The sequence below is a fragment of the Astatotilapia calliptera genome, chromosome 17 (genome assembly GCF_964374335.1).
Source record: "Astatotilapia calliptera chromosome 17, fAstCal68.1, whole genome shotgun sequence".
Taxonomy (NCBI): domain Eukaryota; kingdom Metazoa; phylum Chordata; class Actinopteri; order Cichliformes; family Cichlidae; genus Astatotilapia; species Astatotilapia calliptera.
This window is the reverse complement of record NC_137438.1, coordinates 14,290,862-14,318,170: the sequence shown is the minus strand read 5'-3', so window position 1 is coordinate 14,318,170 and position 27,309 is coordinate 14,290,862. Positions and strand designations below refer to the sequence as shown.

The following is a 27,309-nucleotide window of genomic DNA, read 5'->3' as shown; positions in this document are numbered from 1 at the left end:
TACAGATGTTAATGTAATTGGCATCCTAAGAAAATGCCTATACATTAATTACAAAATCAAACTGTACTACAAATATCTGAAGTTTAGCTAAGGACTAAATGTAATATCCACAGAATAATCACAAACTGCAAAAGTTTCAGTTAATGAAAGAGCCCAAAATGTAAAAGTTTAGTGTCTGTACAATTATCTTTTTTTCTTTTAGCCATACATGGAACATGCAGAAAGGCATCATTTAGTTCTTTCGTAAGTTTCAAACTCTTGCCCACATTGATGTTTGCTGACTTTGAATGAGTGCGAAAAGTGTAAAGCACATCTACTGTAAATGCTCCTTTTTTGCACTGGCATTATCTGTCCTATCCGGGTCCCTTTCGACAGCCTGACCACCTTTTTCCACAGCCTTAGCTCTCTCCCCTTCTCTTTTAACTCTAACACATTCATGATGCTTGTGTGTCTCGCCGTGGGCTTGTACATCACCTCCTTGTCTTTCATTCTGTGGCTGAAACATAAGTTGAGGGCCGGTGTCCAACCGGCTGACTGGGTTCCATCACTCACTGGCCCAAAAGAATCGGCAGCATGATGGATGTGCGTCACGCTGGCATCTGCAACCAGAACCTCAGTACTGCTTTAAATCTCTACCAGTGAGTCACCTCTGCTTCTTGTGTGTGCAGTGACTGACAAACTGCAAGACCCTGCATGTGTCTTTAACCCATCATTCAGTAAGACGAATCAACTAAGTCAAACCAACACACACAAGCTCGTGTCTCTTACAATTCAAGTGCCGGTCCTTCTCCAGATGCGATGTCATAAGAAGCACAAGATATTTGTGGGCACAACAGCAAGACCTTTCAGACTTTTTAGACACCAGGGAGGTGCAGAGCCCCTCTCAGGGAGTCTGAGGTTGGCAGGAAAGAGTGTCTGCCCGTGCCAGATGACCTTCATGGTCAAAAACACCCATTAGTTTGTGTCACCCATGACCTAAGGGATACACTCCTGGTAGTCTTCTTCAAGAGCTAATAGACTTGATGTTAGGGACAAGGATTTAAAGCAAGAATGCTGTTAGATATTGATTGAGAAACACTGCCAGTCTCTGGTTTAAAAGAACAAAGAAAGAAACCAAAAAAAATTGAAAAACATAATAATATAAAATGCAGAGAAACAGTCCGGTTCAGTAAACTGTTTTAAAGTAATCTAATGAAAATTCAAATATTATAGAAGCTTCTCCATCGATTTGTATGGAAGGTTTTGCAGGGTCCCTGTCCACTGCCAAGGTGCCTTCCCATATGGAAAAGATGTATATAAATCTTATAAAGTTTGTATCTGTCTTGTGTGAAACTTGTATGAAAAGCATACAAGAGTAAAAACAGATATAAGATCCCTTGAAAAATTATGTAATGAAACTTGTATGTTTTGGATACTTACTAAAACAATATATGAAAGTAATGAAAAAGTGGCCACTTTCATGAGTAAATCATATAAGTTTTCACTATTTCTTTTCCATATGGGTTGGTTCACCACTCAGGACCTTAACAGTGGTTTTGTCCTGGTGGTCACTCTCTGTGCATCCAGGATCCGACTCCTCACACTTCAGGAAGAACCTGGGGTTATCTTACCATATAATCTTGTCACCATGTTGACAGCTCAGTATTACTGATATAAAATATTTCATTTCCAGACACCTGGAGATGGCTACATCTTGGTTAATGCTGCAATATAAAAATCCAAAACAGAAGAGCATTTGATTAAAAGCCCATTCGCTTTCCCATTCTCATTCTTTTCTTTAACTCAATCACTTTTTTTTCTTCTTCCTGTGCCGTGGGCTTTTTCAGCTGTTGATGTGTGTTGCTCACATGCCTCATTGAATCTTAGGTTGCCCTTGAGAGGTGTTCCGTTTGCACTTCAAAAAGGGTTTTATAAGATACAGTACATTTTAACCTCACTCTTAGTACCCACACAAACACACCTACTCTATACTCACAAAGACATGCACATATAAGATATGGTATAATAGCAGTCCTTAAGTGGACTAAGCCCCAGGCACTTCTTCTTGATGTGTCTAATGGGATATGTTGACTGACAGCCAGACTTTGACCCTTTGACCAAACGTAACATGGTGTGTGTACCTTGGGACACGTATGAAGCGTTTGAAGTGAACCTGACCAAGTCCCAATCACCACTAAAGATTTTGGCAGCTTACGGGTGTGGGGTCAGGGTCAAGGTTGAGTTCACAGGAAATGTATGTTTTCACCATGTTGTATTTACATTATTAATGTTCTTTATGGCCACAAGGGCATACATGTACACTGGAAAAACACACACAGGTGCTATTAACATTTAATTATTCATCAAGGATGTTGTCAAGCCTACTTAAATATTATTCAGCATTTGAAAAAAATACTTAAGGATTGTGCTGTGTTTTCTTCTTCTTGAAGGGTGGCCACAGCAGGTCATCGGCCTCCATGTCACTCTGTCCCTAGCATCCTCTTCTTTCACACCAACCCTCCGATCTTTCACTACATCCATAAACCTCTGAATTCTTCCTCTTTTCCTTCTGAATGGCAGTTCTATCTTTAGATTTTCGACCCCTCTCTCTTCCTCTCTCTTTTCAATATGTCTGCTCTTACATCTTTACTTTTCCACCTGTCTCCCTTTCATTCACACACATGTATTCTGACTTTCATTCACATATCTTCTTCACTACTCAGGAACCTTCTCTCTCTTCAAGATTGTCTTGAACAATCTTGTTAAAAATTCCACTGTCCTCTCTCTAACTATCCTCTGTCCTCATCTCTCGCTCTATTTCATTTTATGCATTCATCAGCCCCTAGTCCTTTTCTCCATCTTTACTCCCCAGCCTCACATACAATTTACTTTAAGCTGTTTCCTTCGTCTTTGCCACCGTAGCTGTATGCCTAGTCTCCCAGAAACTTCCTGACTATCCCCTTTTTTCTTTGCTAAATTCTTCCTTTGAATACTGAATATTTTCATGTTCCTTCTCATTCAATAACCAAGTCTCCTTATCCTCTTCCTCTATCCAAAGGATACGCCAAACAAATTCTTTGGATTTTCCCTCAGAACTACAGCTGTAGTTTTCCAGTCATTTGGTAACTCCACCCTACCACCCAGAGCTTGTCTCAACTCCTTCTTGAACTCTTTGAATGAAGTCTTCTTTCTTCAGCTGCTTCTTCTCTTTTTTTCCGTCTTTCTTGCCTGTCCCGTTTGGTACTTTAGCAATCAGAATTGTTGTCTGAAGGCCAGGAAAGATGCCCAACTGATTTATTTTTTCAAGTGGAGAACATATGGCAACGCCATATTGGTCCACTTGATTGATCTATATTATTATTATTTTTTTTTTTTTAATTTTAAGTTATTACAAATTGGACAGACAATTAGACAGAAAGGGAGAAAGAGAAGGAAAGAAAGGAAGAAAAAAAGAGCGGAACGGGGGACAGTAAGAGAAGACACTGACAGAATCCATTGGATCACCTGTTAAAAGAAGAAAAAAGGAAACAAACAACAAGCGAACAGTTCAAAAGGTTTGTCCATGTAACGATCTGCTAGAGGGTGTGGGGAGCTATAGCCCTGCCCCCCAGAGCATGAAGCAGACATGGAGGAGACTCAGGACCGGACATCCACAGGCCCCCCAGGGTCCGACTGTACAAGGAGGACCACTGGAGAGGCAACCGCATCACCGCGACCCAGTCCCAGACCCCCCCCCCCCCCCCCCCCCCCCCCGAAGGGGCACAACCCTTCAGAAGTGTAAAAATATCACTTCGTACCTTTCTGTTGGGTTTGGGCTGAAATGCTGGAACTAGATAACTGAAACTTTTACATGCACTTTCAAAAACAGTATCAGAAACAGTGTAATGTAGCTGTTCTTGTTTTATACCATCTCATGCATTTGTGCTTGCACTTGGCTGAATGGGAGGATTGCCATTCCTCTGGGCAGCCTGTTTCCCAGGTCAGCTGGATATGTTACAGCTGATAGCACCACTATGATGACGGACGAGGCCACAAGCCAGTAGCCTTCCCCTTTCTCTCCCTCACCACACTCCCTACTCCACAAACCACATTCTCCCCCTTGAACACCCCTCTTTGTGGTGACATCACCAACACGCTGGTTGACAGCATCTGCTAATGGCACTCACCACTAATGGAGCCCATGAGTATTCATCTAAAAAGATTGTAGGTCCATCATACAGAAATACTTTGGTAGATAAAACATTGTACCACTTGTATCCAAGTGTTAATTTGGTCATGAACTGAAGAGCAATTTGTTAACACCATCTGTCTGTCATCACATTTATTGTAGAACTAATTCTTCATCTAGTTTTTTTTTTTTTGCCAATTTAAAAAAAAACAAACTTTTTTAATCTATGGGAATCAATCCCGGGTTATAAAGAGAATAAATTTACATAATTAAAAATACACACATATCCTCGTGAATTCTTAAAATATTTTTTGATCTTTGAATTTAGTTTAAAAAAAGACTGTAAATGATTAAGGTGATGTCCCCACAGCAGAGAGTGAAATAGCTCCTGTCAGCAAGGTTTAAATAAATCTGCCCAAATACTTCTAATTTATTTTCCCAAACCACGCGGAGCCGCACTATAAGGCCCCTGCTCTAAGGGGTGTCCATCCACACAAATGCCAAAAACAGAGGTTTCTTAGCAGTTTGCTGCTCCAAGGTGATCAGTGTTACTTGCTTCAGCAGTAAGTGGTTTTAATAATGTGCCTACTCAATCCATATAAAGCATTAAACAGACGCAAGCACACGGATCACATGTCCTGAAACAGTGGACATAATAGACCCTGTTTATAATTTTGGTTTAAAAACGGATAAAGATAAACTCTGCCTGTCCTGACAGAGAATGCTTCAAGTATTAAGTGTTACATGGAAAAATGTGAACTTTTTATCATCTGTTGGCACATTTCCCCATCCTTCTTGATTTTCCTAAAACAAGATGCTAAACTTGTTCACATGCAACATAACCTACAGGGCTCACATTCTGCTCATACTTTGTGAGCGGATGATACTGCTGTCTTGGGAGTTACGAGATGCTGTAATTCCAAGACCATGGAATGCAGTTCTCTTGGTAGGGCGGGACATCAAACTCTGACGTCTCTGGCTCATCTGTCAGAGAGTGTCGCTGGGTGTCAAACACGCAGAGATCATATTATCATAACTGTGTTGACTTTCAGTGGGTTATTAAATTGTGGTAACTTGCTTGTTAAGTCTGATGTTAGCATGGCACTGCTGTCTTCTTTCAGAGAGATGGAGCTGTGGGAGTCAGAGGATGAGCCCCAGGGGACGGGAACATGTGATGGCAAGGGGAACAGGCACTGTCAATAATAAGATTTATTATCCATCGGTTAGTTCCAGGGAGGGGGCAGAAGGAGACTGCTGTTCTCTGGAATTAGCCGTCAGGTATGGAGAGGCAGACTGCTGGGTGATCCCTAAGAGGATGCAGGATTGGAGGTTCAGAGTGGTGCACTGTCGGGATGCTGAGCTTAGGATAGAGTGTAAAAAAGAGCATGGAAGACAAGTTTTCTTAAAGTCTAGTCTATGATACGGGGCTCAGTCATCTTAAGGATAGAACTTGAGCTCAACACTTTCAGATCCACTTAAGTGATCTGTCTCTTCATGTTGATGAAGTGGGATCTAAAATGAAAAAAGTGAATTTGTCTGCTGGACTGTTATAATCAGAGGGACGAAGTGAAGGGAAAAAAACCTTGATTTCTGGTTTGAGGTGTTGGTTCACTCAAATTTTCAAATTTTAATGCCGTAGATATGCAAATTGTTATGGGTCTATTTAAGATTTATCCCGTTTCTCTCGTAACTGCGTTGCAACAACGAGCCAAATGCCCAAAGAGCAAGAAACACAAAACACCTAAGCAAGAGCTTTTAAAATTAAAAGTAAGTCTGTTTAGCAAGGTTTGGTGTTATTCTAATATTGAATACTAGCCCTCCTCTCTGATGGCTGCTTTTACTCTTAGTTTTTTCAATATGGTATATAGTTCAACTACGAGCATTTCAATTATCCGTTTTGGGATGTGTCTAAATGAGTTATCAGTGTTGTCAAAGGGTCGTAAAATACCTTAATGTCTGAAATGCACAAAACCACATTTAAACTTATTAACATATTTAGTGACAATAAATGACTGAATTTCACCTGAACAACTGAATTGATTGCAAATTCAGTGTAATGGTCTAAAAACCATAACTAAAGCTGCTTGAAAACCACAGACTTTGTGATACCGTTTGCTTGGTTGCTTTAACTGATTGACAGAAAATAAATAAATACAGTAATTGGTCATGTCATGCCTGATGCTCGGTCTACTTAATAGGGATAGAAGTAGCATTGTTATTATACTAGGTAGACATATACTGTCATTAAACAAACTTTCACCTCTGTACTGGGCCAGAAGCACTAAACAAGAGTATTCAAAGGGATAAGTGGAAAACTATGTTATATAGTTAATGTGGCTCTGACTAGAAGGCAAACCACGTGCAAAAGGAGCGATGAGTGCAGCGTGAGGTGACGAGAGTAGATTATCTGTAGATTCACAGCAGCGAGTCAGTGAGAGATGGATGGATGGATGGATACGAGCTGCGTGCGTCTGCAAATGGTGGCTTCACAGTGTAGGGCGCCACTTGCAAGGCAGGCCACTGTCAGAGGTCTATTAAGGGAAGATGGAGACCCCAGGTGTATGTATGTGAGTAAGTGTGTGTTTGTGTGTGCGTGTATGTGTTCACATGCTCATTGGTCATGGTCCTATAGTGGAAGATTGAAACCCCATTGCTCCAAGAGCCACTCAACCAACACAACCTGCAGTGGTTTACAATCAGAGCAACACCGTCCATCCATCCCTGCTGACATGCACACAAACGAAAACACCAACAGCACAACTCACTATAGATGTCATTAAACAACAGCAGGAGTGGAACAGCTGTGCGACAGCATCTTGGACACGGTTGATGTCATGATGTTTGCAATGAGTGCTTAGAGACACATTGAGGTGTTAGTTGGGAGGGAAGGTAGGTGAAAGTGGGTGTATGAGGTTGCAGGGTGGGAATCGTGGCAGCACCTTTGACAAGCCCTATTTGTCATCTCCCAGGATGCCCAAATAGCTCAGACTGGAGTACAGATGGATTGTGGGAGAAAAAGTGACTAGAAGCCAGGCAACTAATCCTGTACAAATGACTACCCCCACCCATATTCCCCCTCTAGGGCTACCTTTTGTACTGTCTTATTTTTAAGCTAGGTCTTTCTCGCTCTCGCTCTCTCTTATTTTAAAGTGACTTAATTTATTTCAGTTTTGTCATGATATTTTAGTTTTTTGACATGACAAAAGTAAATTTAATTCCTGTTTACAACAGGGCAATCACTAATCAGAATGGATCTCTGAGAAGTAACTACACACACAGAAATGATTGGTCTGTGTTGTTTAATTATTGAACATCTTGAATCATTTAATAAAAAAATATATGTATTATGGTCGAAAACCTGTTAAAAGAATATTTTTATTGCATTGCTAACAGTATAATAATACCCATAACACTTTATATTGAAAGACTAAAGACCCTACAATATTGGAGAGAAAAAAAGCCTATGAGCAACCACTTGGTGACAGTGGGAAGGAAAAACTCCCTGTTGACAGGAAGAAAGCCCCAGGAGAGCAATGTTCACACTGGGGCAGCTATCTGCTGCAACTGATTGGGAATGAAAAGCGAAAAGAGGAGAGACAGCAAAGGGAGATGAGACAAAATACAGACTATATTAGAGACATAGTTTAATAATTACTGATACTGGTTTAAGACGGTGAAAAAAAATCACACCCAGTACATCAGGGGAAGCCGCCAGCAGCCATCCGTAACTAGCCCATAAGCATTACCAAAAAGGAAAGATTTAAGTCTGAGCTTTAAAGTAAGATCGTGCTCCATTCCCCAACAGCTTCCGTGACCTCGTCAAAGTCCTTGATCCGAGGTACATAAGCACTTCAGTAAAGTCAAGTTGCCTTGCTTATATGACGCATGCCGGGCCAAAGTAGAGATGGATGTTTGCAGTGTCGTGCATTATGCCTTGATGACTGACTTATGGACGAGCAGAGATACGCCCTACATGAGCGCAACCATCCATTTCATTAACAAAGACTGCACCCTCTATTGTCGCTGTTTACAGACTGCGTACTTTCCAGATGACCACAGGTCAGGTGGTATATCGTGATATATATCGTTATCGTGATATAAAATAATTCATATCATGATAAATCTTTTTTCCATTGCAGTCAGCTGGCACAGAGTGGGTAATGAAATATTTTTCCCACTGAAAACCCTGCATCCAGTTGAACAGAATCACCTTTTTTTTTTTTATTCTTTACATGTATTATTGATACAATTTGATTGTTGATACAGTGTGAAAGCCTTTTTTCTTTTCTTTTTAACACACCAGTCATGTCCCGTTGCACCCTCTAGCAAGGAAAGGGATGGTGAAAAAATGCTACCTTTTAAAAAATAAATAAATAACAAACTTAAACTGCTTGGTGTACTAATGTAGGGTGTGTGCTTGTGTCTATGATCGTGTTGTAAACCTGTTGTCAGTATTTCAGCCCCCTGCCTCCCCCCTTCCTGTGATTTGTTGAACAGTAAATGTGTGTCTGAGATAAATTCTCCAGCTGATCCAGAGCTGCATCATGGCTGACAAATGAAACCAGCATCTCCGAACAGGACGAAGAATGAGGGGGAGGTGTGGCGAGAGGGAGAGAGGGAAGGTTGAATGAGTAGAAGTGGAAATGGAATCATTTCATTATTCTTCACCACAGACCTTGTGACAGTCACGGTTTGTTATTGGGCGCTAATTAAAACAGCAACAATCCTAACAACTGGCAGTTAAAGACTTGTAAAAGAGGTGATGGGAAATGAGTTCTGCACTGAGTGCATAAACTCGTTCCTAATTCCCCCCTCTAACACCTCTCTTCACTCTTTTCTTTACTCATTAGGAAGACTGAGTGCTGTCGCTGACCACTGCATTGAATGATTGGTAGAAGGGGGAAGAGAGTGCAGATAATGACTTCTTTTTTCTTTAATAGTTTGATTGAATACACTGAGCAACTGACTCATGTTGCATTAAACCTTTTTTTTTTCTTGTCTGTGGTAGTGGGAGATTGTTGCTTTTTCTTCAAATATCATTAACATTAGCACCATTAAATCCATGCTTGCTGTCAAATTACTTGACATAATTTGTGAAGAAGAAACAGATTAAAAAAACATTAAAGTTAGAAAATCCTCATTTTCTACAGGCAGTCATGGCTGCACTCAGTGATTAAAACGTAAAGAAAATGGGTGTAGGTAACTGAGTTTTACCAGTTTGACTGAGTTTTATTTATGACCACATGTGGTCATAAATAAAAGTGACTAAAGTGTTTTTGTAGCCTGATAGATGATGGGCTCAAAGAACTTTTGATGAAGGTCAAACAAAGTTTCTTCATGCTGCTTATTGCTATCACAGTGATTTTGGTCAGTATTTAAGCCACTGTCATCCAACCAGTTTGAACACTGAATTTCAAAAAAACTTATTTTGAAAAGTAGATTTCACATGAATGCTAAAATTGAATTCAGCAACAAAAGCCAGGTTCAATCTATTTTTCTTCTCAAATCAAATCAAATCAAGATTTATTTCTATAGCACATTTTAAAAACAACATCAGTGTTGTCGAAAGTGCTTCATAATCATCCAAAAAGAGAATGAAAGGTTAAGAACAAAGCATTAACAAGCAAAACAGATCAACAAATAACACAGTGACAAACATAAAAAGCAAGCCAGATTATAGCCAAACTTGTTTGAATTCACTCTTCTGAATAAAAACAATTGCATAACATATAAATACATAAAGCCACTTTTAGCTGTTCCCAGTTACAAGGGGATACCACAAAGGGTAGCTCTGCATGTCTGAACTGGCAGACTTTTATCCCTTCCTGACGTATTGCCAAAGGGGGATCTGTGTCTCTTGCTAGAATTGAACCAGTGTGATTTGATTAGATTAACTCTATTACAGAGTGATTCAGGTCTATATTCAGTGTAGCTAATTGTACTGAATGAACAGATTTTTTCCATCAGTGGATTACTTTTTCTTTTTTCTTCCCTTGCATATTCCAGGACGACAATGACAGAATTTATTGTGAAAGAATGGTTCAGGGACCATAAAACATCATTTTCACTCAATCCTTGGCCACAATTGACTCCAGACTTCAACGGCATTGAGAATCTTTGAGATATGCTGCAGAAGACATTATGCAGCAGTCCAACTCTCTCATCATGAATACCAGATCTCGGGGTGGTGGTGGGGGGTAGGGTTAGAGTTAGACTGCAGACTGTGATGAGACCATTGACAATGCTGACTGGTTGAAAAGTTGGCTTGAAAAGGAATGTGAACACCAGCACGTTGACCACGTCAAAGACTCACTCGTAATGTACAGACGAGTAACCCAAACAGTGGTTTTAGTCTGCAGGTGGCATTATTTTAACACAGCTTCAGGCTTCTGCAAAGAAGTTCTTTATGTTGTATTTTCTCTCTTCTCAGTGGCAGAGGCTAAAATGAAGAACCAACTACAGCACAACCATGAATTAGAATACACTACTACATTTTTGACACTAACCCCTGCTGTTATTATTCATTATTGGGTTTTCATAATAAAAGGAAAGTAAAAAGTAAGTAGTTTTTCAGAAAAATACATTTTATAGAATAGAATAGAATAGAATTCAACTTTATTGTCATTGCACATGCACAGGTACAGTGCAACGAAATGCAGTTTGCATCCATCCAGAAGTGCTTTAGTGATATAGATATATTACAATATATATTAGCAATAATATAGATATATGAGTATATTACAGAAATGGGTCTATTATGGTATGTTATAATGTACACGGTATGAAGTATGTTGTGAATATTCTATAACTATAAGTATGTACAGGCTGTAGTGAGTACAAGCTATGTACAGGCTATGAACAGGATATAAATATGAAAAACTATACAGAATATGAAATAAATAACTTTATCTGACATATTAGTAACGACTGCCAGTAACTACAGAATACAGAAGTGTGATCAACAAAAAAAAACCTTTTAGAGGTATTCACAATGTCTTTGCAATTTACCTTCAGTGCACAGGCCTTTGTAGTGGCTGATGTTGATGTGAACAGGGACTCCAGCGATCCTCAATGCAAATTCTGTTCTCTGTGCGTCAGCCAGCTTAGGCCATCATAAAATAACTTGATGGATAAACAGTCAAGATAAATAAATAAATAAATAACAACACTAGAGCCCCCCAACCCCCTTTCCGATCTCACTGCTCTTATGCCTCTTCTCTGATGGATTTGTAAAATGATATAACGAATGAGACTTAAAGTGAGAAGGAAGGAGGGAGGCTGGGTAGGAGAAATGATGGCAGCGAGGAAGGAGACAGAGCATATGATTTATTAGACTCATAAAAATTCTGCCTTTGTTATTCCCTCTCATTTTTATATGTGAAGCTTATTAAAGAGCACACCTGCCAGAGTTCTCAGACAAACTTATGTGTGTGTATGCACACATTATGCATTCAGAATGATGTCAATGTGCATTTGTTCACACTCACTACCTGGATGCTTAACTCTGGCTTCTGTTTCTTAATCATCCCTGCCCATAGATGCCAACTCTTCCTCCCATCGTAACCCCGCCTCCCAAAGGGTGTTCAGGACACGCTACAAGATGGTGACCCATCTGGGCTCCAGTGCCATGCAGACCCGCTATTACAACCCAGCCCTTTCCTGGCGTGCCAAGAGGCTCCAGTCTGCCAGGTAATCCACGTTATCAGATACTTCCTCAGGTCTGGCTTTAATGTGATTCAGTCTCTAATATCTTTCAGTGCAGAGTGAATCCCTGTCTTTTATGTTACAGTCATGTGTAGCATGAGTGGTAGGGGTCGAAAATTTATGGTGTTCATTTTTACACAGTAGATAACCCAGAGAATAAACCATTTACAATAGTGTGCTCCTCACATTAATTTATACCAGCAGGGAACACATCAAATCCAAGACGGATACAGAGAGAGAGAGGGAGCTGGGTGGTTGGGTGTTTTTATTTATTTATTTATTTTTTAATGTCATTGCAGCCCTCATCTCTCACTTTTTCTTTATCTTCATTCATCAATCTTTCATCTTTGTCTTAGTACTTCTGAGTTCACAGTGAATGCATGTTAATTGGACTCACTGGTTTTATCATTCATCTTTTTTTGTCCATCAAAATTGTCATTAAAAATGCAAACTGTTTCATTTCCAGAGTCACAAAGAGATCTCTTTATTGGTGTTTTCAAATAGATTCATTGTATACCACATTTGAAAAGTTGGAGCCAGAAAGCTATGTCAGTTAATCAGCTAGTCATTGCAGCACCCATATTTTAAGCCCTCTAACAAAGAGAATGGAGGTTGTTTTGTGTCTTTTTGATATGGTGCTAAGAGGAGGTCAAACTCCTCTTTATGTGATGTGATATCCAAGGTTTTGTCACTGAGAAAAATTCACTCTTGAATAATCTTTTCATAACCGAGACTTGTAAGCTTAGCTTAAACACTGAAATCCCTGAAAACATGGTTGTTCCAAGGTTTTCCACAATTATGTTGTTGCCTTGGTTCCCAGGGCGATGGTGGTTGGGTGAGGTTGTGTATTTTATTCTAAATGCGACTGGGATTTACAAAATTAACATGTTATGTTAAAGAACAAGTGAAACTAGCAGTTCAGAAAAAAATCAAGAAACATTTTCTCATAGACTTCTTCACAGTCAGACCTCGTTTTAAAATTAGTGGGTTCCCCCCTGCTGGCCAGTTTCAAGAATGCATGTTTAAGACGCCTAACACTAAGATCTAAAGAATAAAGAATGTGATATATTTTTTTTATGTGTGTAAGATTATGTCCTATGTTTTTTGTTTGCCAAGACTTGGAAGAACAGTTTAAATATAAACCATAATTCAATTCTCTGGTTTCCTAAGAGTTAGATTAGGGGTGGTTTGAAACCGAGATGACATATCTGCTTCATTTCTTTGTTGCAGTATATGAGATTAACTTGTTTTGTACACATAGAAAGAATAAAGGTTTGGCCCATGCAAAAAGTTTCAGTTTAACATAACAAAGTTTAGAAAGAATCAAGTTCAACTTTATGCCTCTGAATTACATAGTGTGTCACAGACCTTAGTGAACAGATTTCATGCTGCTCTGTAGTGCTAGAAAGGAGTTCGATATGTCTACAGCTGTCACTGTTGGTAAGTTCAACAGTGCTGTCTTTGTCATTTAGATTGTGCGATCTTGTAATTTGTTCGCGTAGCCACTTGTAATGAAATAATTTTGTGTATTTGTTTTGTGTGTTGATGATGAGCAGAGTTAATTTGTGCAATCCAGATTTGGTGAAACAGAAGACCCTGGACTGTGGCTGGACTCAGCGTCTGGTGACTTATTACTATTCATTTAGCTGCTGCAGTAAATATTGATTCATCAAGGGATTTTCAATTTGAGCCCCCTGACATCCTGTGAAATATCACCACATGTGTAGAAATGAGGAAAGAGATAGGGAGGGAGGGGGACCCATCGGGTCCCCAGGGAGACTCGTACCCCCACCCCACCCTCATACCTGCTCCTTTTTTATGCTTTATCTATCTGTTTAACTCCAAAGACCACCACCACTTTTATCAATTTGAAGCTATTGAGTGCAGCATGAGCTCATATTCTTTGCTCTTAACTACTGAGTACTCCTCTTCATCTTTGGCCTATCAGACCCGTTGGTCTCGCTTCATACCTTCTCAACTCTTATCTCTGCCTGCCACAGCTGCATCTTAGAAAACATACCATACATACCGTACCTGACCGCTCAGTAGTCCAGAGGATCCCAATGTGTTCAGATAACCTGTAGAGAAAAGCCATTGATTAGATATTTAAAAGTGATGTGGTACCATTTAATTCATTTTTGACATTCTTGTTAAGACTTAATTCACTGATATGCATATATTAAAAAATATATATATATATTTTTTGTTTTTTAAGAAAAAAATCTAAACACATTTTCCCCTAAAGTTCTGTCTGCATTCAACAAAAATGATTTCAAGGACTGAACATAAAGCTTGCCTAAATAGCATGCACTTGTAGGCGCATTTATCTGTGGTTTGGTAAAAGTCATTGAGAAACATTTCTTATCTTGTCCAACAAAAATAAAATAAAGGTGAACTTTGTGTATCATATATGTTGAGAGTCAAAGTGTCACTGAGTTCCAGGCCGAGATTTGTGAGCAATGTTTTGGTTGCCTTAATTAAAAGCACGGGGATGTCCTGGATACTATTATTGTTCCCACTGGCCTCTGTTCCAATCACCCATCCTAGCATTGACTTGTTTAAACTTTTGAAAATTGTTCTTGGTGACACATTTTAGAATGGGTACTAAGAGTGTTAAAGCTGAAACATGCACCTGCAACACTGAGAATATTCTGCTTCATGGGCATCTTGCATCCCCTAAGGATTTTTTGAGGCTGATGATGGTGCCTCTATTGAGAAGGGGGGGGTTGCTTAAGGAGTTTAATTTAACTAGTTTTACTTAGTTTTTGGTTTTAAAAAACAGTTTATCTGTAAATATGTGACTGGTAAAACTGATTTTATTTTTTTAAACTTGTCCTTCTCGTCCATTTAGTTGCACAGATGTCTTGCTCCCAGGCCCACAGGAAGTGAGGTTGCCTCTGCCCAACATACCGTTCTCTCTCCTAGTTTTAGCCATAACAGGCATGGTGTGTGATTTAGAGCTGGGTGACAGTTTGAAGGGGCGGGGGAATCGGCTGCAGTATTTCAGGCTCCACCACCAGAAAATAGATATAATCTCAACATTAACTCCATTAATAGTATCAGGAGTTGAATTAAGAAAGCTGTAAAGCATGCACTCTGGAGGATAAATTACAGCCCAACCCTCCTTTCATCTCCCTTGCTATTTTTCTCCCCGCGAACCACTCTTTAATTTTCTGTCCCCCTATGTTTGCTCTGTTGCTGTTCTTTCTTGTGTTTTATGTCTTTCTGTTTGATAAAATTTCATGTCAGTCTTGCAAATGCCTCCATCTTTCTCTTCTTTATTTCTGGCATAAATGTTAAGGCCCTCATGCATATACATACATACATACATACTTTTGTGTATATATGTATGTATATATATATATATATATATAATATGTACACACACACATCTGGTCCGGCGCTCATCTCCTTTAGTGCTTCAGTATTGATCAGTACAGGATGTAAGAGACTGGGCAATAAAGTGAAGCAGCGCTCCCTCTTCTTCACTTCTCTCTTCTTTTCCTGCATTCACCACCCCATTCATTCCGCTTTATACCGCAATTCATTCCTTTGCTCATTACTTATCACATTAGTCATCCACCTCCCACCATACAGTTGTGTGTTAAGATTCTCTTCTGCTGCTTTTTAATGCTGAGTTCTCAATAAATATGTTTTATTGTTACTTTCTACACTACAGTCAGTTCCCCTTACGTTGGATTTGAAAGGATCCTGATGCGTAACTCGGCTACTTTGGTTTCCTTTAAAAGTGTGAAGAAGCAATGCTCTCGGTTAGAATTAGCCAGACAACTGTTTTTGCTGTGCTCTGTTTCAAGGGTAACTGTTTCCCAATATGAGCTTACTAATGCTGGGGTTGCAGACAAATAAGACAAGGGCAGCATTATTCTGAGCAGTTGCGCGACCCTCCAAATTCTTCCTTGTCACTAAAACAAAAGTCGGATCATTCATCAACGGCACCGGTAGTGCTGAATCGCGCTCTCCTTTATCTGTGCATTGCATGGTCAGAGCACCGCACATACACACACCTGCATACACATATACAGAGTCAGACATACTGGATGGTCTCAAGAGAGTTTCTTTGTAGCCTTGCCCTGTCCTCTAGTTCTCTTGTTTTTTCACACCATATTTTTTGCAGGTTTTTTTTGATGAGTTTAAGATCTTTTACTGTCTGTGACCTCCAATCTTTATTTTATGCTTTCTAGCACACTTAAAAGTGTAAAGATTACATAAACTGTGCTTCAGGGCTGAACAAATTTGTTAATTTGTAGAACTTCAATCTAAAAGTAAATTTAATTGTCCTATAAATTAATCAAGCAAAAACGCCTCCCCATTCTCTTTGAGCTCCTCTTATGTCTGTGTAATTTTAATTTGTTTGTGGTTTTGACTGTTATTGTTCTGCTAGTTATAAGATATTTAAAGAAAATTTTATTTTCAGTTGGTTTGAGAAATTGATTATCACATTTTTACGCACCCCGGAAAATGATATTTTGAGATTTTAGCAGTTCTGTGCAGAGAGAGAGATGAAAAAGAAATGTAAACTCAAACCACAGTTTGAAATAATTTTTACTAGTCACAGAAAAAACTTGTTGGTATTGCAGGCAGGAAAAAAACTGCAAAGTACAGATTTTTATCTCTATCTAAGCTCTCCCACTAACAAAGGGGCGCTGCTGCTGACACATGGTGAAGTGAACAAAGACCGGCATGGATTATTTCATTGTCACAGTATCTGAGCCGCCTTGTAAGCTGTCATCGGATCTGTGAGCTGCATCAATTGGCTGTATAAGTGCATTGTACAGATGGAGATAGCTGCTAATTATTATGAAGGAAGGACCAATAGAAACAATTTCACTCACCAAAACTGAAGCATAACTTCTTTTTATCGCCTTACCATAGCAAGTCATATTATTTGTCAGAATATGTCATTAAAATGCTCCAAGAAGCACCAACAGCACAAACACAAATTACCAGAGGTGAGACCTAGCAGGCCCTGTGCTGGACCGGCAACATCCCCAGTGACAGCCCTGTGACAAAGCCTTGAGAGCCTCAAGTGGCCATTTAAAGAACTGCAGTTAAATGCTGGCTTCATTTTTTGTGTTCTCTGGAACTTACTATTATGTTATTTGTGTATAAACAAGCCATGTGTGAACCAGTGTGACTCATTATGTGCACTTCCGTGTGTGCATGCAGTTCAGAGCTGCTCTCATTTTGTCTAAGAAAAGACGTTCTTTTGAGATGTTTTGTCTTGGTGTTGCCAGACGGTTTACCAGCCCAGTCTTCAGCTTTGAGAATGGACTACATTACCCCCAAGTGTCCTTAAAGATGAATTATAAAACCCACACAAGATTACGCTCATCAAAAATGAATCTGTTACATCACAGTGCTGCCTACTTAAAAGTAACTCATTAGTTAATATTTTCATCACAAGAAAATGGTATTGCTTTTTCAGAACTTCAGCACCAGCAACATTTTCCTCCTCCAATGTTGTAGATTAATTGAATCTTTTTAAATGGACTCCTGTGAAAAAACTATTCAAATTCAAAAAGCACTTTATTACAGTAGCAACTATTCTATATGCGTAGCCTGACTGCTTTCATAGGAATTAAAAGAAAGAAGAAAAAAAAGAGGATAAATAGCAGCCATATGCTGTGTTATCAAAGGCGGCATGTGTGTTAAGTATCAGTAAATATGGCACCTTTATCTAAAAAGGAAAGAGTTTTTGTAGTTTTCTCATATAGAATATTCAGGTGTGTGTGTTAACACAATGACACAATATTCCCAGGAGTGGACATCCCAGTGTCTTCACCCCAAGTTCAGACCAAGCAGTGCTGAAATAAATTGCAGAAAAACCCAGTATCTAAATCTCTGACTCAGTTAGCACGTTAAGAGTTAAAGTTCATAACTGTTTATAACAATTAGAACAAGACTGAATATGTATGGCTTGTTTGGAAGTGTTTCTAGAACACAACCTCTTCCTTCTAAAGACAACATGGAAGCAGGGCTTAGCTTTGCAGAGTTGCATCCATCTTCCTCCTCTCACCCCTACCCGAGCCTGGCTGAGTTCTGCCATAGGTCTCTTCCTGTTAAAAAGGAGTTTTTCCTTCCCACTGTCCACAAGTGCTTGCTCAGTGGGAGTCATCTGATTGTTGGGGTTCCCTCTTTATTACAATTTATAGACATGACTGTTATTATAATGAACATAAGGATTGAACAAAGCTTGAACAGATCTTAGTTTGCAAGATTAGAGGTGTGTACATCAAACAGTTATAATTTTTGTGCCAAAGGGAAGAACTGCTCTGTGATGGGGATGGCACACATGAAAGTAGTCATGCACAGACATGTGAAATCACTGGGACGATTGCTCTGACACTTAGACTTGTATGAACATATGAACCCGGTGAGAGAACATCCTAACGTCACCCCTTGACTGCAGCCCTGTGTCAGGGTTAACTGCCGTCTGTGTTAACTGTTCATGTCATATCCCCATTAACCTCCATTGTGGCTCCCTAGGCCACCCAGTCCTTGTTTAAGCCTCCCTGGGTGGCAGTCAGTGCTCCAACATTAGCCTCCATTACAGCTCCCCTGGCTGCAGTTGCCCTGTGTAGGGCGTCCACTGATCTTGTATCAGTGAAACTGAGTGTCTGTGCTGCTGAGTTATGGCACACAGTCTAATAGAGCGTGCATGTGAACACAGCTGATGGCTGATATTATTTGCAGCAGTGCAGCAGCTCTGCACGTGTTAAGCATCCATGTCAGTTGTTTTGTGCGCGCCATGCGTTTGGGGTAACCCTCTCTCTCTTTTCTGTAATGGGAGGCATGAACTCTCGCTCTAAACCCATTTCCAGCCCATCTGAAATACGGCAGCAAATTACCTCCAGCGGCGCCCTGCACACTAGCCCAATCCGCCCCAAATAGAAGTGACAGGACAGCGCAATTTATCGCCATAACCCCTGCACCGCCCCACCACCACCCAGAAGCTCCACACACACTGTGGACTCGCACGTACAGATGCCGCACACATACACAGGCCAACCGAGGGACTCCTGAATCTTGAACCTGTGTGCAGAGGCCTGCGATTTTGTGTACTATACATACCATAGTAGGAATGTGTTGTAATTCTGTGTGTGTGTGTGTGTGTGTGTGTGTGTGTGTGTGTGTGTGTGTGTGTGTGTGTGTGTGTGTGTGTGTGTGTGTGTGTGATCTCTACACTCAAGTGTAGGGGCCAACCGTGCTGCTCTGGCCCCCTGCCCTGCCTATTATCTCATTGATTTCCTTCTCTCCTCTTTTCAATTCTCTCCATTTCCACACTACCGTCCTTTCCATTAGAGGAGCAATTTAACAGAGTGCTGTGACATGAGAGAGAGAGAGAGAGAGAGAGCGAGAGAGGGGGGACTACAGGATGGGAAACATAAAGTGAAGAGAGGGGTTATACTGAGAGAGCTGGGGAGAAAGGATGGGTAAAAGAAAGAGGGTGAGCGGAAAGTCTTCTAGCAGATGGTTTTCGCTCAAAGCAATGCATGAATGAAAATTTTACAGTGTATTAACTGGGCTGAGTGGATAATTCCAAGTAGCAATAAACCAGAATTGGGAGTAATTTGATTTCCTCAAATGTTTCCTTATACCATCTATTCTTCTTTTATTTGAATCCCTCTTTCTCTAAGGAGTTTCCTTCAGAGCCGTCTTCGAGCTCCCCACGACAGACACCCGTCATCCACCCAGCAGTGGAGAGGAAGCAGCATGTGTTGGATTCGTGGGTCCTTATACCGTGTGTCAGCCAATAAGCTGTCCCGCACCGTAGCAGCGAACATGTCCATCAATCGAACAGGTATATGTGTTGTGTGTTCAACAACTTCTGAAGTTCAAAGAGGACTAACAATTCACACAACCACCGTGGAAATTTATAATGTGCCTGAATGAGCCTGCCTCAGTGTTTTCCTCTCACAAGCAGATGTCAAATACATTTTCCTAATTAAAATATATTTAAAAGAGACTTAATTTCCACCATTGTAATCTGAGTATAACAAGGGCACAAATGTGACCGCTTGCTTCACATTGTATTTAAATTACCAAAAAATGGCTGGGCCAGTATTAGGCACTATGTTCACATTTTCCCCTCAGTTCTTCCTATGCTGAATGACACTGTTGTCTTTTTTTTTGATTGGTTGCCACTTGCAAAGAAGGTTATAAGGTTATAACAGGAGGTGGGTAAAGCTACTGTTGTTTTGAGAGTGGTCCTCTCCTCAGCCACTTCTCCTACAGAGACATGGAGGCACGCCCACCCAACCCAAGATATAATCTCCTCAGCATATTCTGCGTCTTTCCTCGGGTTCTCTACCAGTTGGACATCCTAAAATGCTTAACGTAGGGGGTGTCTAGGAGGTCTTTCAGTGTGAAGGAGTCCCTCCCAAAGAACCAAGCTCTTCCCCTGATTTCTATGACGGAACCCAGACACCCTTCAGTGTCTGGGGAATGCTCATTTTGTCTGCCTATCTCATTCTTTCAGTCACCGTCTAGAAGATGTGGCCATAGGTGAGGGTAGGAACATAGATTGGCCGGTAAATAAACCGCTTTGTTTCCACACTCAACTCTTCTTGCCTCTCCTCTTCATTTGTTTTGTAGCTGCAGAAAATTTAGTTCTTAAAGTACAACACTTCTCACTGCTATATTCATGGTTTGGACATATTTCAGTTGACATAAAATTATACAGATTAGATACCCTGCATTTAAGACATTTAGTCAAAGAACATGGCAGTAAGTGTACAGAGAGTGTATATTCACATTTGTGGCTGTAGCACCGTTCACATATCCTCTAACAGACTTAGGGGAACTGGCTGGATTTGCCATCTGAAATAATAAAGTTGTCATCTGTCAGAGAGGTGAGGGGGAGGGCCTGGAGAAGTGAATGGGGGAGATTAAAGCCTGGATCTGCCTCCACTTTCTTCCTGCTTCTCTACCTCTCTTTTACACATTCTGCTGTGACTAAAGCTGCAGGTGAAATTGAGAAGCTCCAATCAGTTCAGCTCGTGACCAGCATCACAACACAAATTCATGCATCTAGAGACACGTCTCGGGTGTCTTCCAAGTAGGAGTTGTGATTTCACATCTTTGTAGCAAGCTTCGTATTTGTTCTTGGTACAGAGCCTCCGGACTGTAATCCAGAACACACGCTTGACAAGAGACTTAACAGCCAGAAAAATGCCAAATTTAGAGGTCTGAGTAAGATTAACTGCCGTTTGTAACCACACCCTGCCCATCTCCTTGTCGTCTTATTCATTCCTCATTTTCCTACACTATTTGTGGCGTGCATTGGGTACATAGTGTTTGTAATATTCTCAGACAGAGCTGGATGACGCATTTGGATTTGGCACTAATGCGTCAAACCACCCGAGTATAAATAACCAGTCACATATTTAGTTTTTATTGCTTCTGGCTATGCAAAAGCACATACAGATAGCTTCCTTTCTGTCATATCTATTGTAGATACTTTGAATACTTTAAAATTACTTTAAAATTGTTACATTTAATGCAAGACTTAACATCAGAACAAAGCATTTTATAGAATTATAGTAAACAAAACCAAAAGCTACCCTTAAATCTTCATTTATATATGTGCTGATGTATTTATTACTAGGACGACTAATTGCTTGTAGATGGTAGACATGAAGAGAAATGGATTAGAGACAATCTTGAAGGAAGAATATGTGAATATTGTTGTGGAGGTGAAGCATGTCAGACAAGATCATGAGTTTGAAAGGGTAATGTTGAATGTTGCCACTGCATTGGCACCACAGATTAGATGTCAGTCAGAAGAGAGAAAGGAATTCTAGAGTAAGTTGGATGAAGTGGGAGCGAGTGGTGATTGGAGCAGACTTTAATGGACATAAAGGTTCAGGAAGGAGTTGAAACTGACTCTGGATGGTAGGGAAGACTTACCAGATAGAAAAAGATGGAAATGTGTTAACAAGTGAAGAGAGGTTATTGAAAAATGGAAGGAATGCTTTGGGGAGCTGATGCATGACTAAAATGACAGTGAAGAGGGTGGCTTTTCAACAACAAGGGTGATGTGGAGAACTGTGGTAACTACAGAGTAAAAGGAGTTGCATTATGTCGTTGTGGCTCTCGAGATATGATAGGGTACCAAGACAGGAACTGTCGTACTGAACGAGGAAGTCGGGAGTAGCAGAGATGTATGTGAGGCTAATGCAGGAGATGTATGAGGACAGTGAGACAGTGATTAGGAAGGACAGATGGGTTCAAAGTGGGGTTTGATTATATCATGTTCCAAGTCCCTTCTTGATTGTTGGGGTGATGGACAGGTCAACCACTGTGATCAGACAGGAGTCTCTGTGGATTATGATAATTACAGATGACACTTTGGTCTGTAGTGAGATTAGGGAGCAGGTGGAAGGTGTTGATGTGACCAAATAGAATGCTAGTGATGGGGTGAGATGGAGTGAGATGATTCACTGTGGTGACCCCTAAAGGGAGCAGTTGAAAGAAGATAATGATGACAATAGATTTCTTTTAGATAAAAGTGATGTTTACACCTTTTTTTCAGTTTCTAATCAGTTTGTGTGAAAGCATTTTTTTAAACAGCCAGATGTTTTTGGATTTTACATTACATTTTTATGTAAACGGTTTGATGCTGAATTCAGTTATATTAGGTGGGGAAGTGTGGTTAAATCTATACATTTTTAGATTCAAATAATGGCAGGGATTTATATATTGTTCATATATAAGCAATTCCTGCATCTGACAACTATAATAAAGCCATGTTCTTCCTGCCCCCACGTGAGTTCTCTCCAGGGACTCTGGCTTTCTCTAACTGTTACTTTTTCACATGGGTCCAGGTAGTTTTTATCCTCCTAATAAATAAATCCTTAATCATCATTTAAAAACTGCATTTTGTCATTACATGTTTTTTGTTTGTCTAATGTTAAAAATTAAAGTGTGACAAACATGCAAATTAATAAGAAATCAAGGTGGGGGAAATGCTTTTTCGCAGCACTGTAGGCTTTCTTTAAATCACTCATTTGTCTCTTTCCTCCACATCTAGGAAGGTCCTCATGCTTCCAGGTCTCCCACATGGTTCCCGCCATGGCCAAATCCTCCAGCACTCGTCACTTAGCCAGGTAGTGCTGATAGCTCCCATCTCTAACCATCAGACACACATATACAGAAATGGGCATGTATGCAAACCATCCTGTTTACTCGAAATCTTATCCAGCTAGGGCTTTTGCGATTGAGCCTCTGCACTCTCTCTCTGCACTAATATTAGTTGCTTTTCATGACTGTCAACTAAGAAATGAAGCCTGAAGTAATCTTGTAATATTAAAATTGGTATATTTTATATATATATATATATATATATATATATACATAAAATATATGTATGTATGTATGTATGTATATATATACATGTATACATGTATATGTGTATGTATGTATATATATACATGTATACATGTATATGTGTATGTGTGTATGTATATATATATTTCTGGGTAAAGGTATATATACATACATATATATATATATATATATATATATATATATATATATATATATATATATATATATATATATATATATATATATATATATATACCCAGAAATCATCGCAGGGTGTTAGCTGCGAGTTTAATCCTAACCTAGTTTGTTATTTAGTTACTACCAGCTGGTTATTACTTACTGTGGTTTGTGTGTATTTCATAAATTCAGCCGTGCAGTCCAGCGGAGTCTTGCCATCATTCGCCACGCTCGTCAGAAGCAGCGGCAAAAGCAGTACTGCATGTACTACAACCGCTTTGGCAAATGTAACCGTGGAACCAGTTGCCCCTTCATACACGACCCAGACAAAGTGGCGGTCTGCACCAGGTGACTCAAACACACACTGACATCCAGGCTATAGAAATTAAATGCAAGGTAAAGTTGTGAATTACTCGCTCTGACCTTACAAATATCATGGAGACTCGAGCACAGTATGGGAGGATGACCACACAGTCACTGCAAGAGAACAGCATGACTCAACAGCAACTTGATTTTTGTGCATCGTTTGTTGAGTGTTTTTTGGTTGAATTTGGGTGTTTAGAGGCTTTGACGAAGCAGGTTCAGCTTTAAGTTTGTAGAGTTTATTGCTTTGTATACCTTGGATCGTGTGTCTTTTTTTTAAATCAATGAGTCCCTGCTGTAATTGGCATCTATCTTTCAGCTTTTAGCTGTGTCCATAGTAGAGATGGCACGATACCACTTTTTTATGTCCGATACCGATACCGATATCATAAATTTGGATATCTGCCGATACCGATATGAATCCGATATAGTGTTTTTTAATCAACAAAACTGTTTTTTAAAATATCTTGCTGCATTTTGCAAGTCTGCAAGTTCATACTCAAGTTTAAAACAACAACTACACTAAAGCTATTCTGTTATACCTGTATACAAAAAAAATATTTCATAGTTCAGCAATACTGATCAATCTAATAAACTTAGACCTACACCATCCTCCCTATTCTGGTATTTTAAAGAGTACTTAGCGTAAATATTAAGCAACCTAACTAATAGGGTTCCAACTCCCAGCAACAACAAAAATAAATAAATAAAAAATAGGGAACCACCCCTCACGCGCCACCTCATGATGCTTAATCGATGTAATCAACCTTAATTTGATGCAGTGTGAAAAAAAAATGCACAGAAATCAATTATTTTTCAAGAAATATTAAATAGATTCAACATCTTTCTTCAACAAAATTGCAGACTGCACAGATGGTACCTTCCCAAAGGAAAAAGTACTATAGCTTACTAGGGTATATATATTAGACTTAATAGTCACTATATACAGTAATTGACTTCTATTCATTTTACATCAAATTAAAACTTTGTGTGTCAGATAATTATTTATTAAAAGCTAGACATTTTAAATGAGAATAAGAAAGAAAAGTATGTCTTTGTGCCCCCTTTTCCCTGTTCATGCCCTATCGGCCCCCCTGGCTAAACTTTGCTAGATCCGCCCCTGCACAGTTACCAGCGTCAGCTACGTAGAAAAAGATCCTCGAGTAGAAAGTAATATTAAATACATTCTAACAACAGCTGATCAAGCTTAAACGTGCTGCTGTTGTTCAGCCGCTGGTTTCCTCTTTCTGGTGCAAAGTGGGCCAAAAACAAAGACGGACTCGCGACAGAAAAGCCGATCAGCTGATCATTTAAGCAGTTTCACGATTGAAGTAGCAGCCGGAGAGCGAGAGGCAGTCGCTCGTTAAGCTTAACGCAGGAATGCTTTACAAACATTCAGAGGTGGACTTACACACTTGCTTTACTTCTCTCGGGGATAACTTTGTCGGAGATGAAATGCCAGGTTACTAGCGAAGCTCCAAATGCTATCCAGACCACCGACAGGTCCCGCATGCCACAGCCGCTCTATCACGTGATGCATACTGCTCCGACTGCTAACGTTCTGAGGTGAGTTACGCGTGTTGCAAGTTTTGTGAGATGCTTTCGTGATATTTAATGGATCGGATTACATTTTTTATTTTTCTCCGATATCCGATCCAGTCATTTAGGTCAGTATCGGACCGATACCGATACGTAATATCGGATCGGTCCATCTCTAGTCCATAGTGAGTATCTTTCCCTCTGCACCATCTTCTGAGCATTTCACTGGACAAGTTTACTAAATATACTCCATAGAGAAACAGCATATATCACATAGAGATGATGTCGTTTGCTCGTATGTGCATCTTTTACATGGACACTGCAGTAGAAATAAGAGACTTTTGGTTGGATTCTGAAACGTCCATCAAATGATTCCTGTTTCCTTTATTATTACTGGTTAACTTGATTGTCAGCTGTGAGACAAGAGCAACCAGGGATCTCATGGTAGAAATAAATTTGTTCTGATCAAAAGTGTAGTCAACAATAAAAACAAGCCTGTTCACCAATTCACCAATAATTTCAAACAACATTGTTTTTGCATTATCTGCAGGTTTCTGAGAGGGACATGCAAGCAGGCAGATGGTACCTGTCCGTTCTCCCACAAGGTGGCAAAGGAGAAGGTGACGCATGCACACACACATGCACACACCAACACACACGCTCACTCATACTGGACAACATAATTTATAGCATTTCACTGCAAAGGGTTGGGTACAGTGTGAAACTATACGATGACACATTTTTGGTTACAGTCATCATGGATCGTATTTACACTCTTGGCATGCCTCCTGTTTCCATGGCACTGACAGGAGTGAGGAAAACCTGACCTGATTGTGGGGCGGAGTAGGGGTGGGGGGTCATGACTAAACAAGCAGCTTAAATGTTAGATGTACAACCTGTTCAACTGTTCCATCTGCAAACCAGCTCCTATCTTGGAAATCTGTGAGGGGCTGTCATGGTTTTAGTTGGATTATTGGTTTTCTCTAATGTGAGAGTGAATTGCAGTTTGTAACAGGAGAAAAACGGAACTACCCTGCAGGGGGGTCATGTGAGTGGTTTGATGGGTATTAGCTAGACTGATTAAAGTGATAAATGCATCTAAAATAATTTTTTTCCACAGGTTGAGTTTGGCCAAATCTGGTGCTCTTTTTTTTTTTTTTTTTTATCTGATCTTTTAGGAGGAAAAACAGCAACTTTATCTACTAACTACTGTGAACAGATAAAGGTTTTGCATCATATCTTCAGTACATCTCAAATTGTGGGAAAAAAAAATATTGGAGACATTATCTTGATTTTCTCTTGAAAATATTACACACCAATCTGTATCCACAAACACAATTCATCTGTCGTTTGGAGGATATTGTCACCATGGCAAAGATGTGCAGTATATCGGGTGGCTGTAGCTCAGGTGGCAGAGCAGGTCAGCCACTAATCAGAAGGTCGGTGGTTCGATCCCAGGCTGCCTCCTGGCTATTGACAGGAGGCCCAAATATCCTTGGGCAAGATACTAACCCCATGTTTGCCTACTGGTGGTGGTCAGAGGGCCCGGTGGCGCCAGTGTCCGGCAGCCTCGCCTCTGTCAGTGCGCCCCAGGGCAGCTGTGGCTACAATGTAGCTTGCCATCGCCAGTGTGTGAATGTGTGTGTGAATGGGTGAATGACTGAATGTAGTGTGAAGCGCTTTGGGGCCCTTACGGACTAGAAAAGTGCTATACAAATGCAGGCCATATATGAATGTTCTTGTAGCCGTTTTAAAAGAAAAATAGATACATTTTATTTGTTCACCAACACCAAACAGGGAAAGTGTTGAAACTAAAAAAGGGAAAGCTTTTTTTCCTCTCTCTTTGAGACAAGTAGCCCTCCAACAGGTGCTCTGCTGCCTCACCCTTCACACACACAAAGCTCTGCGCACATGTGTGTTGTCACACCGCTGCCTGTAAGTGCTGAGAGCCCAGCTGTCTATTTGTAATGCCAGTTTCCCCCACACCCAGACCCCCACCCCAAGCCTTTGGCCCCTCCCTTCATGGGATA

General features: G+C 40.1%; 1 protein-coding gene across 2 annotated transcripts in view; it reads left to right on the top strand.

The window, feature by feature from the left end:
- zc3h3 (zinc finger CCCH-type containing 3) overlaps window positions 1-27,309 on the top strand; it is a 77,162-nt gene that overhangs the window by 34,645 nt on the left and 15,208 nt on the right. Inside the window, exons 4-8 of one of the 2 annotated variants that reach the window (XM_026147021.2) lie at window positions 11,686-11,836; window positions 19,510-19,673; window positions 22,905-22,980; window positions 23,570-23,725; window positions 25,830-25,899. In XM_026147021.2, the coding sequence (XP_026002806.1) occupies window positions 11,686-11,836; window positions 19,510-19,673; window positions 22,905-22,980; window positions 23,570-23,725; window positions 25,830-25,899 (617 nt within the window). Of the gene's footprint in view, window positions 1-11,685; window positions 11,837-19,509; window positions 19,674-22,904; window positions 22,984-23,569; window positions 23,726-25,829; window positions 25,900-27,309 lie in introns of both variants that reach the window. The other variant, XM_080291632.1, reaches the window with a different exon arrangement.